Source organism: Miscanthus floridulus, unplaced genomic scaffold (genome assembly GCF_019320115.1).
Source record: "Miscanthus floridulus cultivar M001 unplaced genomic scaffold, ASM1932011v1 os_2323_1_2, whole genome shotgun sequence".
NCBI lineage: Eukaryota > Viridiplantae > Streptophyta > Magnoliopsida > Poales > Poaceae > Miscanthus > Miscanthus floridulus.
In genome coordinates, this window is record NW_027098229.1 from 15,839 (window position 1) to 32,269 (window position 16,431).

Consider the following 16,431-nt stretch of genomic DNA (forward strand, 5'->3'; position numbering starts at 1 on the left):
AAAGTACAACCAAACTGTGCAATTAGTTTTTGATTTCGTCAACATTTAGTACTCCATACATGTACCGCAAGTTTAATGTGACGTGAAATATTCTTTTTGCATAGTGTCAAAGTTTGGATTTTGGGTAACTAAACACTCCCCAAGAGTTGTGCTCTTGGATGCCGCTGAAGTAGTCTGAACTCTGAAGCGCCGTTTTCTGAAACCGGCAAGTGCTGAAGAACTGACACCTCTGTTCTCCTGTCTCTCTGAACCTGAAGGCAATCATGGAGATGGTGAGGCTTGCAACATCGTGCCGGGGATATTTCGAAAGGCCCTGCAAGATGTTGAGATCAAAGGTACACACCACAAAATGCACATGGCATCTCTTGTTCTCCTGTAAGACAAGACAAATGGTATCTTCAGCAAGTTGCGTAGAACTCATTTCCGTGCTGTATTTTTGCGGCGTTGGCACAGGCACAGCGGGCCGGTAGTGACGCTCGGTGGCGGGGAGCTGGGCGGCTGGCGGCGCGGTGAGCTAGCCGCCCCCTGGCCTCACGAGTTCGCGACTCGCGTGCAGCGTGCGCCGTGCTCTGAGCAGATGCAGGCATGCATGCATGCATGCACTGTTGCTGTTATGAAGAGTACGTAGAAGTAGAAGTAGAACCCCCGTGGACTAAAAGATTCAACCGGCACGCCCAGAATGGCCACGGACACGAGCGGCTGGGCAACAGGCCAACAGGGCACGATGAAACTTGCCAGCTAGTGTGCGCACGGTGCGGCCGTGCGGGCATGGCCTGGCGTGGGCACAGCACAGGTGTAGCAAGCGCTGTCTAGGCGGCGAGCGAGCGCCGGGGCGTGGCGAGCCCACTGACGGAAACGACATCTTCTTTCCTTCTCAAGAAATCTCCGTTCCTCCTATTTAATTTCTTCTGTTTCCTCAACAATTTAGATTTAGTTGCCACGTCATCAATTTCCAAGAAAAACTATAGCGTTAGGAGTTAGGACTGATCTAATAACGGAATAAAACAGCGGACAGAGGTGGCAGTGTGGTGTTGCAGTCTGAGGCTCTCGGCACATACCTGTAAAAGAAACATATTTATTTGAAACCTAGAATTTGAGTGGGGGCAAATGCACCCACTAATTGTGTATATTGGGTCCACCGTGCAGATGCTAGAACTCGGTGGTGGTGATTGGTGTATCATTGGGAGCATGCCGGTGAAAATATTCTACTCCACTTGTGAAACTTCTTTACTACTATATATATGGAATTTAGACTAAACTCACTCTTTTGGCTTCTATACACATGTTTTGCAGGCTAAGCTCAAGTTGCGTTCGATAGTTACAATGTTGTTGTTCTTCTCCCTTATCACGCCGGTGCGCGTCGTCATTGTCGGAATCGGGGTCCGTCCGTCTACATGGAGGATAGCCTGACCACGTTGATCATTGAGGGGCTCCTTAGGGTGTGTTTGGTTGGGCTTTTGGCTTTAGCTTTTGGCCTCAAAAGCCAAAAGTCTAACCAAAGGGGTTGTTTTTGGATGCTGCTTTTTCAGAAGCAGCTGTTTTTCCGTAGTTCATTTTTGAAAGCTGGTTTGACCCTGCTTTTGGCTTTTGACTTTCTGTTTTTCGAAATTGGTGGAATAAAAAGCTCTTCCATAGTTGTTTCAAGAGAGATAAAGATAGAAGATATATTTTATACTTGTTTAACCAAACAGCTTTCAGCTTTTCTACAGCTCACAGCCCACAGCAGCTTTCTCACAGCTCACAGCCCACAGCAGCTTTTTCCCACAGCCACAGCTCAACCAAACACACCCACTCCGCGACGGCAGAGATTCTACAAATTTTCTATTTCCTGTTCATCACTGGCAGGAAATCACTTGCGCCCATGGACTCGCATGCACGCTTGCCGCTTGCCTGCGCCTACTACCACAGCAGGGGCGTGTGCCCCCCAAACCCCCCAAAAATAGTGATTTTTTTTAATACTCTTATAAATATTATAATGTAAAGCATATTTTGCCTATTTTTACTCATATTTTATCATAATATTGTGATTTTTTTTGTTATGAACACTAACTGTATATGTAAAAGCATAGAACAATTTGTTAAGATGTACACTTTTATATATATATATATATATATATATATATATATATATATGTATCACACTTATTAGGTGTTATTATGTTTGTCTGATCCCCTTAATCAAAATTGCTGGTTCCGTCGCTATCTCCGATAACCGTGCGCGCCGCTAGCGCGAGCCGTCCGACACATATGCGACAGCACCGCACTGGCCTCTAGCAGCAATCATGCCCCATAGCGGATCTTCCCCCCGCAATAGAGATCTTGAATATCCTGTTTGTACCTTACACGCGTCCTTTGGATGACAGGAATAGCAGGGTGATACATGATGGCTAGTTAGACCCTATCGATCGGCCTGCCGCCATATTCAGTGCCTCTTTGGCAGGGCTTCTGCAGGGGCTCCTACTCTGCCTCTTGCAGGAGCTATACCAAACAATGATTTGCACAAAGGCTCCTCCGACGGAGCACTGGAAGAGCCGGAGCCCTTTTATGCAGTGGCAGGCGGAGCCACAAAAACCGAGCTTCTCCGGGCTCCTCCTCCGTCAGGGCGCAAAAGGACGCGATGGTCCTCCGCTGGTTCGAGCAACGAGCATCTGTCACAGCAAGGCCGGCCTGTTTTCCTGTACCTGAGAAAGGAGAGGACTTGCTAGCAAGAATTGGAGAAAAGATAGGGTTCCCAATGCAAAAAAACAAGAGAGAAAGAAAATAAAGAATAGCACCAATAATTTAGAAATAGACCGGGGTTCTCAATGAAAAAACAACTATTAGCTTCCTCCTGAAATGGACCAAATCACCTGACGCTTGTAAAATATATAATAAATCAAACAAATATAAAAAATAGTAAAACCAATTTTTCTAGGTTGGGATTTACTACATCTGCACCATAGTAAAATAATAAGTAGGGGTATTATAGACATTTACTATCTTTCATCCATTCTAGAAAGACAGGAGGAGCCGTTTTGCCAAACGTTTTTCAGAACGGCTTCAGCTCCTTCAGAGGAGCCACTTCTTCGGAAGAGCCTGAGCCAGAGCTGGAGCTATTTTTAACGAGCCAGAGCCCTGCCAAAAAGGCCCTCAAAATACACCCCACACGCACAAGTATAGATGGCCAAATGGGTAACCCGGCACGGCACGCCTAGGCCCGGCCATGGCACAGTCCAAAGGGGGTCGGGCATGGCAGGCCGTGCCGTGCCTGCCCATGGGACACACCTACGGCCCAGGCACGGCCCTTTACGGCTTGCATCCTAGTAAAGTTGCCATAGTTCAAGACTGGCCTACTCCTACAACTACAAATGCTAAGGAAGTGAGGAGTTGCAACAGATCCTAGTAAAGTTGCCATAGTTTCCATCTCTAAGAAGCACCCGTGGATGCAATCATGCAATCTAGAAGAAGAAACTTTCAAGGGTGAAAATAAAAATAAGTTAGGGGTGAACCTATAAAAGAAAGTGATGAAATGGCCTAACAGCGAGTGAAAGAGTTTTGGTACATGAGCTACTTTATTACAAACTCGACTACTGAAACTCAAATGGAAATCTTCGAAACTCTGGCTCAGATCCTCCATCTGTTGCAGTACAGGGGCAATCGCCGACTTCTGCTTGGCCCGATTCATGCATATAGACTGACTAAAACCTGTCTGGCCTTTGTCGCGCTGCTCCATATTGGGCCTCGGGCTAGTTTCGACGGAGAGCTGTTGGGCTTCGCCGCGGTGCTTCCTATTAGGCTATGGGCCATGTTTCTCCGTGGCCTTTCTGTGAGGAAGTTCTGCCACTATGCCTTTTTGCCTTTTTCTTTTTTCAAAAATACTCCATTAACGCCCTGACACTCTCCCTACTGTAAGTTGAAGGAAAAAAGTTACAGAAATGAATAAGAATTTTTTTTTGTTTAAATCCTGAAAAACTCCTGTGGACACCATTATTTCTAAACACGACTAATTATTACTAGTAGTATATTCATTCTTCAACGAAATTTACACGAATAAGGTAGCACCAGTTCCTTACATACAGAACCACAAAAATGAAACCACCATTACACTGATTTTGCGTCACGTCACATATAGTATTCTTCGGCGGCACCAGTGCTTGATCAGGCGAAGCATATCATCACGAAAGAGGATTTCTAAACTCTCAGCCGGAGTGAGATCAGAGCGACCATGGCTATCCACACCCTTCTTCCCAGCATCGCAGACGAAGCTGCTGCAGAAGTCCTGCACCACCCAAACAGAATTTACCAGTCGCACAAAACATGGATTACCACAAGCGAAGGGGCATGCATGCAAAGAAAAAAAAAAGATTTGCAGTGGGTCAGGTGGTTTCACTTACTCAGATGCCATGAACTTGCACGATCCGAAACCTGCCAAGAACACAAGAACACGCATCACATCACATCACATCACTGGACAATGTTGCCGGTGACCAAAACCAGCACTGATGGATGGGGATGGAAATGTTTTCGTACTTGGGTCCCGCTTGACGAGGGCTCCGGCGCCGCCGAAGTTGCAGGCGATGTCGGAGTTGCCGTTCTGCTGGTAGAAGATGTTGAAGGCGTAGGAGGCGTGGGTGAGGAGCGTGTTCGGCTGGTAGCACCGGCCGCCCGGCTGCAGCTGGGAGCAGTCGGCGCCGCCGGGGCCGCACGCCCAGTCCAGCGCGTTCTGGAGGTCCTCCTGGGTGGCGCCCGGCCGGGCCACGCACCACGTCACCCCGTCGATGAACGTCATGTTGCCTTCCGGTGGCGACAGTGTCGGGATCGGCGTCACGGACTCCGCCTTTTCCTGTGGCGTGATGCGTCCGGCGGCTGCAGAGGCTGAAAACGATGCAAGGGCAGAGTTATGATGAACTCAGAGAACAGAGACTATGGCTCCGGGATCAAATCAAACAGTCTGAATATTTACAGCTAAACAGAATTTTTATGCATGCCACCACTGAGGCACTGACCATATAAAAATGCTAATTACGGAACATGCATGTATAGTTTGCATTAATAATGCGCTACTGATAGATGTACATGAACACACTCTGAATCCTTAGCACATGAGAAATATGGTTGTAAAGACGTAAGCAAAGAACAAGATTGTAATACCAGTACTACCAACCTATGAACCAACCAAGAATCAAAACGCCGTGCATGATCATCAGCTCCTTTCTCTTCATGGCTGAAGCAGAAGTTACAAAACTGCAAGACTGTCCCTGCTTTTCACTCGGCCCTCCTTCCTCCCCCGTGTGTGTGAGTGCCTAGGGTCTAGGGAATATAACGGGAGTATGAGTGAAGAGCAGATGTACCGACAATAAAGCAGTCACTGTTCATGGGAAAAGGCTGGATTACACTAGGGTCACTAAGCAAGACGTGCACACGGAAAGCACCCCAGGGTGCTCGCTGTGGTGCATATTTATGGCCACCACAGGGAGGTGGCATGGAAAGTGGCACAAAGGGCCATTGTGCAGAGAGAGATGCATTTTGCATCCACAGAGGACCAGTCTATTGAAACATCAGGCTATTTGGTCTCAGTTTGACTGACATGACTATAATTAACACAATTTACTACTAGCATTTGATGCTTTCCCCATTGAATAGGAAGAAATTAGAGAGCTTTATCATACTTAAGAAGCATGCATGCAGATGGTTTACTAAGGTGGTAGTACTGCACTACTGCAGTTCTTACAGCATGCCTGAAGCTATAAAGGATTATATCAGCATCTCAGCTCTTAGATTGTACTAGTACAATGACCTTTATGAAAACACTATAATATTGAGGGGAATGACTTGAAGGCCAGGAAACCATGAGATTCTTATCCTGATATGCATGCATGGGCATGATTTCTGAAGGGACAAAAAGGAAACGTAGACAGCAGATTCCATAAGATGTGAAGGGGCCAAGTGCATGTTCTCATTCCTTTTCTTTGTTGTTTCATGGTAGCATAGGTTGGGGCTTAATGAGGAAGAGCTTTCCTTGTATATTAAGGGAAGAACCTTCACTTTGCAAAGACTGAAGCCTAATGAAGGGGTTTCTGTGAACCAGATTGCAAGGACCCAAGGAAAAAGCTAGAGTTTTTTTCCTGTGCCGCACTGGGGAACAAAACTGTAATTCTCAAATGGAATGATGAAGGATGATGATCTGTCGGTGGCGCTGAATTTTTTTTCCAAAAATAATAAAGGACAGGGAAGTAGTTCTGTAAGGGAAGAACCTTTACAAAGACTGAAGCCTAATGAAGGTGGTTCCGTGAACAGGATTACAAGGAAAAAAGTTATTCCTTTTTTTTTTTGCTTGAGTCGCACCTGGAATTAAACTGGCATTCCCAAAACATCAGTGGCAATCCCATTGAGCTGAAACAGCTGAAATAAAGCAACATCCATTAAACAAGGTTAAAGAGGGTGTATACTAAGCTAACCTTTGGTGCATGGTGTCATGAAGAAAGCAGTTATATTCTAAGCCTTGCTCTCTAGAAGCTTTAGAAGGTTGTAAATTATAAGGGGCCCATCAGTCTTGCATTGATGTTGTAGGAACAAAAGTTTCCAAAGCATGGCCTGATCATTTCATGCAGTCCTACTATCAGGATTCAGATCTGTATCAAGCAGGTGGACACATGCAAACGGTTATATTTATTTACTCACCGAACCAAGGGAAACTAGCGAGTACCTGTTTCGAACCAGAGTCAAACTTAATATGCTTGGAACATACAGTTTACACATTAATTTGTTTAGTGAGAGGAATAAAACAGAATTAAATTATTATTTGTTGTATCATCTACAACTTTACAAGGTAGGAAAGTATGATAAAAGTGAAGTTCTCAACCTAGTTCTTGCTGTATCTTAAAACATCTTTCATTTGAAAATTTAAGAGTTGGGATGTGATAATACAACCTATAAAATATGAGGCTGTCTCAACATTGCCCCTCCAGTGCAACAGTCAACAGAAGTTGAGTGCCCGGGCTTGAATCCATATATGACTTGCCACTCCTCAACTTAGCTCAACTTTTCTGATCATAAGACAGTTAATCCATGCACTGATCAACTACCAATAGTCTTTACATGAACATGATCCACCTTTGAAATGGTGGAACCTACTGCGGTCCCTCACAATGATCTCCCGATCATAAATCTTTGATATTAGCTTAATTGCAGTATGACAATCCCCACACACCCTCAAATTCTTCACTATCCTGATAGGAGTACCAGAAAGAGACTTCAACAAAGCAAATGCAATGGCCAACCTCTCGCTATGGTAGTTCAAGGCAGTCTCTTTCTCTTCCTCCTCTATATCTGCCAACACATTGCTTGTACGTGGGATATAACCCTCACGTCTCAATCTATCAGCTATCTCAGCAAGCATTTGGTATATCTGTTCACTCTCAGGATGAGACCTATCACCCATAACAAACTCATACACATAGTTGCGGAGTTCCACAAGGCTGCGCCCAGGGTTCTTCCTCACTCCATCCTTGACCATTGTTTTTCTAAGCACATGAACATCGGCCCATCTCCCAACAGCAGCATAAAGGTTCGAGAGGAGAACATAATCTCCACTGTGCCCTGGATCAAGCTCAACCAGACGTGCCCAAGCAGCCTCCCCAAGTTCCAACTTCTTGTGCATTGCACAGGCACCCAACAAGGTCCTCCACACGACGGCATTTGGCTCCAGTGGCATGGTGAGAATATAATCATATGCTTCCTTGACTTTACCAGCTCTCCCCAACAGATCCACCATGCATCCCAAATGCTCAATCCTTGGTGCAATGTTGTACTCCTCTTTCATCCTATCAAAATACGTAAACCCATCATCAACCAGTCCACAGTGGCTGCAAGCATACAGCACTCCTACCATTGTGATTTCAGTCGGCACAAGCTTCTCCCTCTCCATCACACCGAACAGCTCAAGTGCCTCCTTCCCAAAACCATTCACCGCCAAGCCTACAATCAAAGATGTCCAGGAGACAACGGTTCGCCCTGTCCCCATCTCCTCAAATACCCTCCTTGCATCCTCGACACAGCCACACTTGGCATACAAATCAATCAGGGCGTTACCAACATGTGAGTTCCCCACCAACCCAACCTTCGTCAGATAAACATGCACCCTCCTCCCAAGAGCAAGCGCGCCAATCTCAGCAGACCCGGTCAGCACGCTCACCATGGTGAATCCATCTGGCATGAAGTTCACGTCCAACATCTCCCGGAAGATGGTGAGAACCTCGTTGGGGCGTCCATTGGCTGCGAACCCGTTGAGCATCGAGTTCCAGGAGACGAGGTTGCGCTCGCGGACGGGGATTTCGTCGAACACCCTGTGCGCGCTCTCGAAGAGGCCGCACGCGCCATAGAGGTGAACCAGCGAGTTCTTGACGAAGACGAGCGTGGCAAGCCCGTTCTTGGCGGACTCGGCGTGGATGCGCTCCCCGTCGCGGAGTGACAGGAGGCGCGCGCACGCCTGCAGGAGCGGCGGGTAGGTGTGCGTGTCCGGCGGCGCGAGGCGGCGAGCGTGGAGCGCGAGCGCGAGGGAAGGGCGCGGAGAGGACGCGGCGATGCGGAGCACGGTGTTGAGGGAGAAGGGGTCCGGGTCGGGGAGTAGGCGCGTGAGGACGGCGACGGCGTAGCGGAGGGGAGGGGAGCGGAGGGAGGCGAGGTGGAAGAGGAGGTGCTTGGCGAGGAGCGGGTGCGCGAGCGGCACGCCCGCGCGGAGGGCGCGCGCGTGCAGCTGCTTGGCGGTGGCAAGGGACGGCGCGGCGAGGTGGAGGCGGAGGAGCGCGACGCAGTGGCGCAGCGCCGGGTGCGTCGACGGCGTCCGGCCACCGGCGCCGTCGAGCATGAGGCGCGCTCGGCTTCCGTGCGGTTTCGGAAGGAAAAGGCGCCTGCGTGTTCACGTCAAATTTCCGCGGACGATCCCAGTTGGTTGATCAGTTTTTTCAAATTGGACTCTACTTCTTTCGAACGATTTTAAAATTGGACTCTGAAATGGGAGGCCGAAATTTTGACAAAATTTTGCTCATATAAATGCCTAGAAGGCTAAGTAAAGACAGATTTTACCAGCACGGTGAACTTTGTCCCGGGGTGGACTGACAGGGCAAACAAAAAAACACCAAATATATTTGTGTATACTTCGTGCAGGGTCCAGTTTGGTGTCCAGCAACAAATGAGCATTCAACAAACTGACATTAGATCTATAGCTGACATTGCTTGCGTTTTGGTAATGCAAGTTTCATCTCAATTCTCATGGACATCAGATAATCACACAAACAGCACGGTATTGCTCCAGGGGGAAAAACCTGCACGGGTTCAAGAACCAGCAGAATAACAGGACACTTGGTACTGCAACTACTTATGCTGAATATAAAGGCAATCAGCCAAGATCCGATAGATACCCCACTCGAAAGTATGAACTTCATCAACAGCTTACAATAATATATGAGTAGTTCTGATAAATGGAGTTACAGAGCATCAGGCAAACCGACTCACAGTTATCCTACACAACAACACAGCAGATAGTCTACAGTAAACACACGCGCATGGATGGAAACTAAGACAAACTTAGAACCCGCTAATATCCACAGCAGCTACCTACAATAGTCCACACACGTTCTGATGTTCAGCAGACAAATAGGTCGAGCATATGTACATTTCACATCAGATTCCGAACCTGAAACTCAGGTTCAGAGGGTTCACGTGGAAGCATGGAAATTCACCAGAAATCCTGCATGAACTTGACGATAGGTGTGCAGAATTTCTTCGGTCTTTCCCGACAGTCTAGATTGCACAGCTAAACAGATGGGGCTCTCGAGGTGGTGTGCGACTGAGCATCCTCAAATGCATCCAAGTCTTCGAGCTTTTCGGGCTTCAAGCACGGAGGTATGTATGAGGTGTAGATGGCTTCCATGTTTGGAGTTTCCTTCAGGTCGTGCTGTGCCACCACCTCCAGAGGAGTCTTGGCAAATGCTGGGTAAAAGCGCATATGGCAGACATAGGCGAAGATGATGCTTATTGGAAGCAGGGGCACAAGAACAGGTGCGTAGTAAAACTTTTTCAGGGGGATGAAGCCGATCATGGTAATCTGGTAAACCATCAGAGCCATGATGATCCTCGTGTGCATGTGTGGCCACATTCGTCCGTAGCTCTCGTAGCTACGAACATAAACTCTCAGAATCTGCATTGGAAAAGGTGGAGAAATCAATCACCAACGTCACCAAACAACCAATTAACAAAACGAGACCCTCTACGGAAGAAATCATTCCCCAAAATAGCATAGAAAATTACATTACTCCCTCCGTTTCAAATTATAAGTCACTTTGACTTTTTTTGATATATCCATTTTGTTATGCATCTAAATATAATAGTATGTCTAGATACATAGCAAAATGGATGAACCAAAAAGTCAAAGGGACTTATAATTTGGAACGGAGGGAGTATTAATTAACGAACTGAATACCAAAGTGTGCAACACCGAACTGCTGTACTCCTGTAAAACTCAATGACACCTGGCTCACCTGATTTTTCGCTATAAGCCATCCAAGGGCAAAGTATGCAACACCAAATGGAATAATCAAAGGTGCAATGACTGAGTAGCACAGAACAACTGTTGCGATGAGCATGTCATTTGGGACCCTGGTGTTATATCCCAGGTCTCCTGGAGCCCATGCTGCTTTCACATCATCCTCCGTCTTGCATAGGCACTTCCTTTTCAGGTGGAAAATGATGAGAGGAACCAAGCGAGAGAGCTCAAGCCCATAGCCAACAAAGAATCTGTCAATAACAACAGTCATAGAGTTATGGTGTAAAGTTGCTGTCAAACTCAAAGATGGTAAGATTGAAAATTGGGCAGTATGTAACTGAAAAAGTGAAACAAATGAATTACTTCAGCGCGACAAATGTAAGGAAGAATGTTGCACTTCCTGGCAGGCTCTTGGCAAGCATATCCACAATCTCAGAAGGGTGATCGAGAACGGTTGTCAAAGATTTGAACAATGTGCTTCCAAGTGTATAACCGAGGAAGACATTGAAAACAATGAAATAGAAATATTTTCCTGATGCCGCCCTGACTGCATGGCTCTGCGAAGGGATCCCCTCTTGTTTTGAGAGAAACATAAGAAGAGTAGGTAACAAAGCGAGGAACACAATGAGCGCAATCTGGGGAAGGTAAGCCTCCAAGACCGTCTTGATTGCTGGTTGTTCCACCACTACCTTCAGGAAGGGCAGCTTCTTCTCCAGGTTTTCGAGAGTTGTAACAGCAGCGATAGCAGCGATAGGAACCATATAGAAAAAAACAACGAGAAAGACAATAACATAGACCACAGACTGTCTGATTTGCCTCTCATATAGATTCCTCGGAAGGTTGGGCCATAGTATCTGACATGGTTCAGGAGCTTCCATAACTGTCCATTTATCATACACCTGAGCATGGAGAGTCTGAGATGCAGAAGCTGCAGCAGATCTGCTATTGAAGACGACAATGGCAGCCCTCTGCTGTTTCTCATGAAGGGTAGTCTTCTGTTCAGCCTCCAGTTTGGGCAGTAATTCCTTAATCTGCTCACTACAGTATTCAATTGTGTCAACCTTTTTACCAATAAGACCAAGGAATCCAATCCTATGAGTAGGCTTTGTGCCCTCAGGATTACTTTCAGTTTTCGAGTTTGCATATATGGCTTCAGCACGAGCAATTTTCTGCTTGTGACCTTCGATCTCTTGGTATATTTTATCAGCCTGCAACGCAATGTGATCAAAGTAGAATAAAGTTTTGTTTGTTTTTCTGTGGGGGTATTTTTAGACATGCCTTACAAGCAGACGTGAAAACATAACAAAGGGGAAACAATCCCTCCATATATCAAGAGTAGAAGTACCTTTGTGTGATCTGTCACAACCATTGATCTGTAGAAAGTATTTGGGTGAAGTGCTCGGAAATATGAGTCAACAAAGTCTTTTATAGTTTCATCTGGAGATGGTCTAGGGATATTTCTCACTAACACCGCAAACTCCTCTGGTTTAACATCTGGTGTTGATCTTGCAGTAGTTCTCAAATTTGACACATGCTTGTAGGATTTCCATAGGACGAAATAGGTGACAAAGGAAACCCAATAGACTGACAACAGAAATGCCCACAGCTTCATACTTCTTTCCTGCGGAGGTTGTAAAAACATGCAGAGATCAGTTGTACTGTGAATAAAACGACATTCAAGACACTGGACACCTAATAATTGACATAACCAGAACGTGGAAAGCCTGTGCTTATTGACACTTTTTTATTGCAAACACCAGTTACTGCAGATATTAATGGTCCCAAGATAATTTCAATCAAGCTTACGGTTTTCTTTGAGTTTTCACATATCAGTAACATACAATTGTAATTTGAGAAAGTCTTGAGAAAAAACGATACACGCCAGTTGTCCATGAAACTGTAAGTCTGTAAGTTTCTTTTCCAAGCAGACGTAACCTTTTCTTTTTGAACAAAAAGGCAGGAGCTCTGCCAATCAACAGATGCTCAGATTCTTCTCGACAAAAAAAAAAAAAAAAAAAAAAAAACCTGATGGGCCTATTAAAAGAGTAAGTAGCGAGGAGATGCTGTTACAAGTTGCTTTTTTGTTGTTGTTGAAAACGAAGTAACAACCACAATTAGGATGTTCAAGAGGTGATGGACAATTATTAAATGTTGCATTTGATCGTGTGGATAATTACAGCTATGATTATGAAATTAATGACCTAGTAATTATATGGTCTACATCATGCTGTGGATAGAACCAAATGCTTCCGGACTCATCCACAAGTGGTTTGGAGAAAGGGCCATCTCAATAGGCCACAATACCGATGCTGTGTAATTGGAGCATCCTGTACTTATTTATGCAACTACGACAAACTATTAAAAGATTACACACTTGTGAAAAATCGTCAAACGATTACTTACAGGAACGTTGCCCACTCCTAGCCTTTCAATCGGCGAGAAGTCCTGAGTCGATTGAGATGAATTGTTGGGATTAGGAGGGATGACAACTAGGGCACGACCAGTTGCAGCAACTGGGAGGAGAACTGGAAGGAGCACAATCCCAGAGTACACCAAGATCGACAGCACTGGAACATCAAGAGCAAAATTTTAAAAAAGGTCAAATATTGCTATTAATTGCAGAAAAGTCGTCCAAAAATCTATATCTGACCAAACCCCATATCAATCCTAATTGTATTTTTTTCAACAGGCTTTCTCTCCTGCAAAATTAAACTTTTCAAGGACAACCCGCAGAATAAAATTACTTAACTAATAAACCCTATAACGTGCAACCAACATTAGTTCATCAATCCTACATTTCTTTTTTTTGGTAAAAAAATTAAAACAATCCTTTTTTAGGAGTATATATGAGGGAAAGCAACAAAGCATGAATCGAAAAACAGAATCACTGTAGGGGAACCTATAACAACTAACAACACAAATCACAGGAGAACAAATAACTTCAAAAAATCTTGCAATTAGTTTTTTTTTTCCTGGACCAACAATACTATAAATGGTGCATAGCCGACAAATTAACGAGCAGCTGAACCAAATAAGCCCCTATTTTTATAGGAAAAAAAGAGCCCCCCCAAAGCAAAGTTGCCGGAGAAAACAAAAGTAGCAAGAAAGAAAGCGAGCACTGAGCAGGCAGTACCAGAGGAGAGGAAGACGAGGTAGACGGCGGCGTCGACCCCGCCGGCGACGACGACGTCAGGCTCCGACGCGGAGATGGCGTCACGGATCCACCCGACGGGGCTCCGCGTGCCGCGCCCGCGGCCCTCCCACGGGTCGAGCCCGCGGAGGAGGAGGTTGGGGTAGTACACGGGCGCGTTCCCGGGGCGGCGCGACAGCCAGGTGAACACCAGCACCAGCGCCACGAAGATGACGAACGACGTCAGCACGGACGTGATGAACGACGCGAGGTCCATCCCGGCGGCACCCTTGCTGCCGCCCGCGCGCGGGGCTCTGTTCTGTACTTCTGTTCCTTCAGGCAGGCAGCCGGCTGGCGGCCGGTGTGGGCGTTTAGTAAGCCCCGGAGGCTGTGGTTAGCGGCGGGGTTGGGGAGGGGGTTTAGTGGTGGCGGGAGTGGTTAGTGAGGCGCATTGGGGTGGTGATTAAGAAGGGAAGGCTTGTGTTGCCGTGGTGGTGAGCCGAGGGTGGCCAAATGAAGGAACCGCACAGCACAGGCCACGGGGCAGAGGAAGGAAGGTGACGAGAGACAGAGGAGACGAGCAAAAAAATGTCCGTTTTGGCCCTGAAGCTGTCCTTTTTCTGAGTTCAAATCTTGCTGGCGATTTTTTTAGTTGTTTCTGGTTGCTGTTGCTGTTGCTTACTACACATGCTTTTGCAAAGGGCATGAGGATCCTTTGCTCTTTTGACTTGTTATTATTAATTAATCCAGTTACCATTTTGCCCTCTGCTCGATGACGTTTCGTTAGGCAATAGCCATTGGCAAGTTGGTACTGCAAACGTTGAGAAAGTAATTCAACTTCTGCGAGAAAACAAAGAAAAATGAAAAATTGTCTTTGTTGGGGGAAGGCAACCCCGGCTCAGCCCCTGCCTGGCAGGGTTTTGCTTATCAGCTATCCTTTGTTCCGCGTATCATACGCGGAGGTTCCTTTTGAGGGCCGCGGGCTGTCCCAGCCGAAGAATGGCTACCGACGGGAGACGAATCCTCGCGCCGAGTGGGCGAGGGTTCGGCGTGAGCCGCCGAGGGAGGCCAATACTCATCCACATGTTGGAACGTTCGTTTGAACTTATCAGCTAGAATTTATAGTATTTTTTTCTCACAACAAATCAGCTTCAGTCGGCTTATCAGCCGACTTTAATACCAGCCGAACAGGCCCTGCCCTTGGCCGCTGTATTGCGACTGTCTCACCAGGGGCAACCCTAACGTAATTTTACCGTAGCTCCGGATATAGTCTATAAATACTCCGGAGCGCTCGTGTAAGAGAGGGCTTTTTTCGGACAGAGAAATAAGCAATTAATCTGCATTTATTCTTGTGTCTCTTTTACGAAATACCTTTGCTTATACACTTGCACCCCCTGTCATCTCCACGCCCATTTCACCGCGGAAAACCATGAGCCTCTCCCACACATTCGCAATGAGGGAGAGAGGCCACAAATAACCCCACTGCCTTCAAAATACGGAAAATTCTTCTATTTTGCATTTTTTTCTATAAAACTAAATTGATTCTTATAAAACTCTTCTACGGATTCTAAAAAATAAAATCCCTGCATTTCAATGGAGTCTTTATTGATCCATGAAAAAAATGTGATTCATCATTTTGCACCCTATACAGTGTCCACAGGAGTATTTTATGACTAAAGACAAATATGCTGCATTCTTACATCGCACATTTGTGCCGTCGATGAGCAGGTTTTAGGAGTTTCGACAAGCACAACAGTGTGTACCAAACCTGCCGCCAGTCGATGGTTTGCTTGTGTAGGGTGATATTTAATTATTGCTTAAAAACACAAGACACGCATTGGTGTTGCAGTCGCTTCTCCATCAAACACGTAGGTGCCTTTGCCTTTCTAAAACAATATATTCGGTTACCTATATGTAGTATACACTAGATAAATGCCCGTGCGTTGTACGGAAACACAGAATTTTTGTTGACACGGGGGAGCTCACCTGCATCCTCGCCCGCGCGACGGCGGGCGCGGGGCTCGCTCGTCCGCTTCTTCCTCGACTCCGGCACAGGGCGACGTAGATGATACACATAGGTATTTTTTTATTACCGATGAACACAAATATCCAATTGCATTTATTTATGCAGGCATAGCCTTCTCTAGGAGAAAATAGTTTCGCTGGTCTGAAACTTGGCTGAAAAATACTGTTCCGGCTGGTTTGTTGTGAGAGAAAAACACTGTTCGGCTGGATGGATAAATAGTGTCGCATGAGGGGAACCAGCCGGCTGACTGGTCTCCTCCAGACCAGCGAACACCACCACAATTTTGGCCTAATTAATCAATTACTAGTATTTTAGAAAACTAATACATGTAGGATAATATTTTAAACAGACACTGTTACAAGTTTGAAATTTTTTTGAACTATGACAATTTTCTAATGGAAGTTCTTGAACGTGACATGGTGAGGTTGATATGGGCGTGGGCCGGTTAATGTCAGGTCTGATTCAGAGTTGAACGGCTCCTGTGCATTGTATTTTAGTATTTCTAGTGTATTTCCTGATTTTATTTTCCAAGGGAAAAGGAAGTATATGACATCAGCATGATGACATGCTGACATCACGCTGCTGGAGCTGGGCCGCAAAGCAAACTTTTTTTTCCGTATATTTTTTTTTCGGAAAGAAACGGGGACGGTGGTTTTTTTTACGTTGTTTTTTTTTTGGTATAGAGCAGGGGCGGGGAGACAGACGATACGCTTACTTATTTTTTAGGTGTAATAGATATGCGCTTCAACTCAT

At 46.0% G+C, this 16,431-nt stretch overlaps 3 protein-coding genes across 8 annotated transcripts; all 3 read right to left on the reverse strand.

Annotated features, from left to right (window-relative positions):
• Positions 1 to 3,955: 3,955 nt before the first annotated feature.
• LOC136534815 (major pollen allergen Ole e 10-like) lies at positions 3,956 to 6,442 on the reverse strand. 3 transcript variants are annotated; one of them, XM_066527179.1, is made up of 5 exons: positions 6,325 to 6,442; positions 5,144 to 5,282; positions 4,510 to 4,854; positions 4,374 to 4,404; positions 3,956 to 4,258 (listed from the first exon to the last, which is right to left on the reverse strand). In XM_066527179.1, the coding sequence occupies exons 2-5, from the start codon at positions 5,199 to 5,201 to the stop codon at positions 4,171 to 4,173; spliced, it is 522 nt and encodes a 173-aa protein (XP_066383276.1). In that variant the 5' UTR covers positions 5,202 to 5,282; positions 6,325 to 6,442; the 3' UTR covers positions 3,956 to 4,170. The 3 variants fall into 3 exon arrangements, with proteins under 3 accessions (XP_066383276.1, XP_066383277.1, XP_066383278.1); XM_066527180.1 differs by having other exon boundaries at positions 5,144 to 5,289; positions 6,234 to 6,335; XM_066527181.1 differs by lacking the exon at positions 6,325 to 6,442 and adding an exon at positions 6,240 to 6,283.
• LOC136534814 (pentatricopeptide repeat-containing protein At4g21065-like) lies at positions 6,308 to 9,189 on the reverse strand. Of its 4 annotated transcripts, none has more exons than XM_066527176.1 (3): positions 6,842 to 9,189; positions 6,438 to 6,611; positions 6,312 to 6,335 (listed from the first exon to the last, which is right to left on the reverse strand). In XM_066527176.1, exon 1 carries the CDS (start codon positions 8,843 to 8,845, stop codon positions 7,061 to 7,063), a length of 1,785 nt encoding a protein of 594 aa, XP_066383273.1. In that variant the 5' UTR covers positions 8,846 to 9,189; the 3' UTR covers positions 6,312 to 6,335; positions 6,438 to 6,611; positions 6,842 to 7,060. The 4 variants fall into 4 exon arrangements, with proteins under 4 accessions (XP_066383272.1, XP_066383273.1, XP_066383274.1 ...); XM_066527177.1 differs by having other exon boundaries at positions 6,315 to 6,335; positions 6,910 to 9,189; XM_066527175.1 differs by having other exon boundaries at positions 6,308 to 6,335; positions 6,438 to 9,189.
• A 223-nt stretch (positions 9,190 to 9,412) lies between these two features.
• LOC136534813 (CSC1-like protein ERD4) lies at positions 9,413 to 14,179 on the reverse strand. The gene is made up of 6 exons (XM_066527174.1): positions 13,656 to 14,179; positions 12,926 to 13,089; positions 11,868 to 12,143; positions 10,886 to 11,730; positions 10,518 to 10,773; positions 9,413 to 10,177 (listed from the first exon to the last, which is right to left on the reverse strand). The coding sequence occupies exons 1-6, from the start codon at positions 13,927 to 13,929 to the stop codon at positions 9,794 to 9,796; spliced, it is 2,199 nt and encodes a 732-aa protein (XP_066383271.1). The 5' UTR covers positions 13,930 to 14,179; the 3' UTR covers positions 9,413 to 9,793.
• Between the last annotated feature and the right edge of the window lie 2,252 nt (positions 14,180 to 16,431).

Excerpts from the sequence above, each read along its gene's own strand:
- LOC136534815 (XM_066527179.1), bottom strand. The coding sequence starts at position 5,201 with ATGAAGAGAAAGGAGCTGATGATCATGCACGGCGTTTTGATTCTTGGT. Across the intron at positions 4,855-5,143 it reads GATTCTTGGTTGGTTCATAG|CCTCTGCAGCCGCCGGACGC; the intron begins GTTGGTAGTACT and ends CATCGTTTTCAG. Across the intron at positions 4,405-4,509 it reads CCTCGTCAAGCGGGACCCAA|GTTTCGGATCGTGCAAGTTC; the intron begins GTACGAAAACAT and ends TGTTCTTGGCAG.
- LOC136534814 (XM_066527175.1), bottom strand. The coding sequence starts at position 8,845 with ATGCTCGACGGCGCCGGTGGCCGGACGCCGTCGACGCACCCGGCGCTG.
- LOC136534813 (XM_066527174.1), bottom strand. The coding sequence starts at position 13,929 with ATGGACCTCGCGTCGTTCATCACGTCCGTGCTGACGTCGTTCGTCATC. Across the intron at positions 11,731-11,867 it reads TTGTGACAGATCACACAAAG|GCTGATAAAATATACCAAGA; the intron begins GTACTTCTACTC and ends ATTGCGTTGCAG. Across the intron at positions 10,774-10,885 it reads CTTACATTTGTCGCGCTGAA|ATTCTTTGTTGGCTATGGGC; the intron begins GTAATTCATTTG and ends TGTTATTGACAG.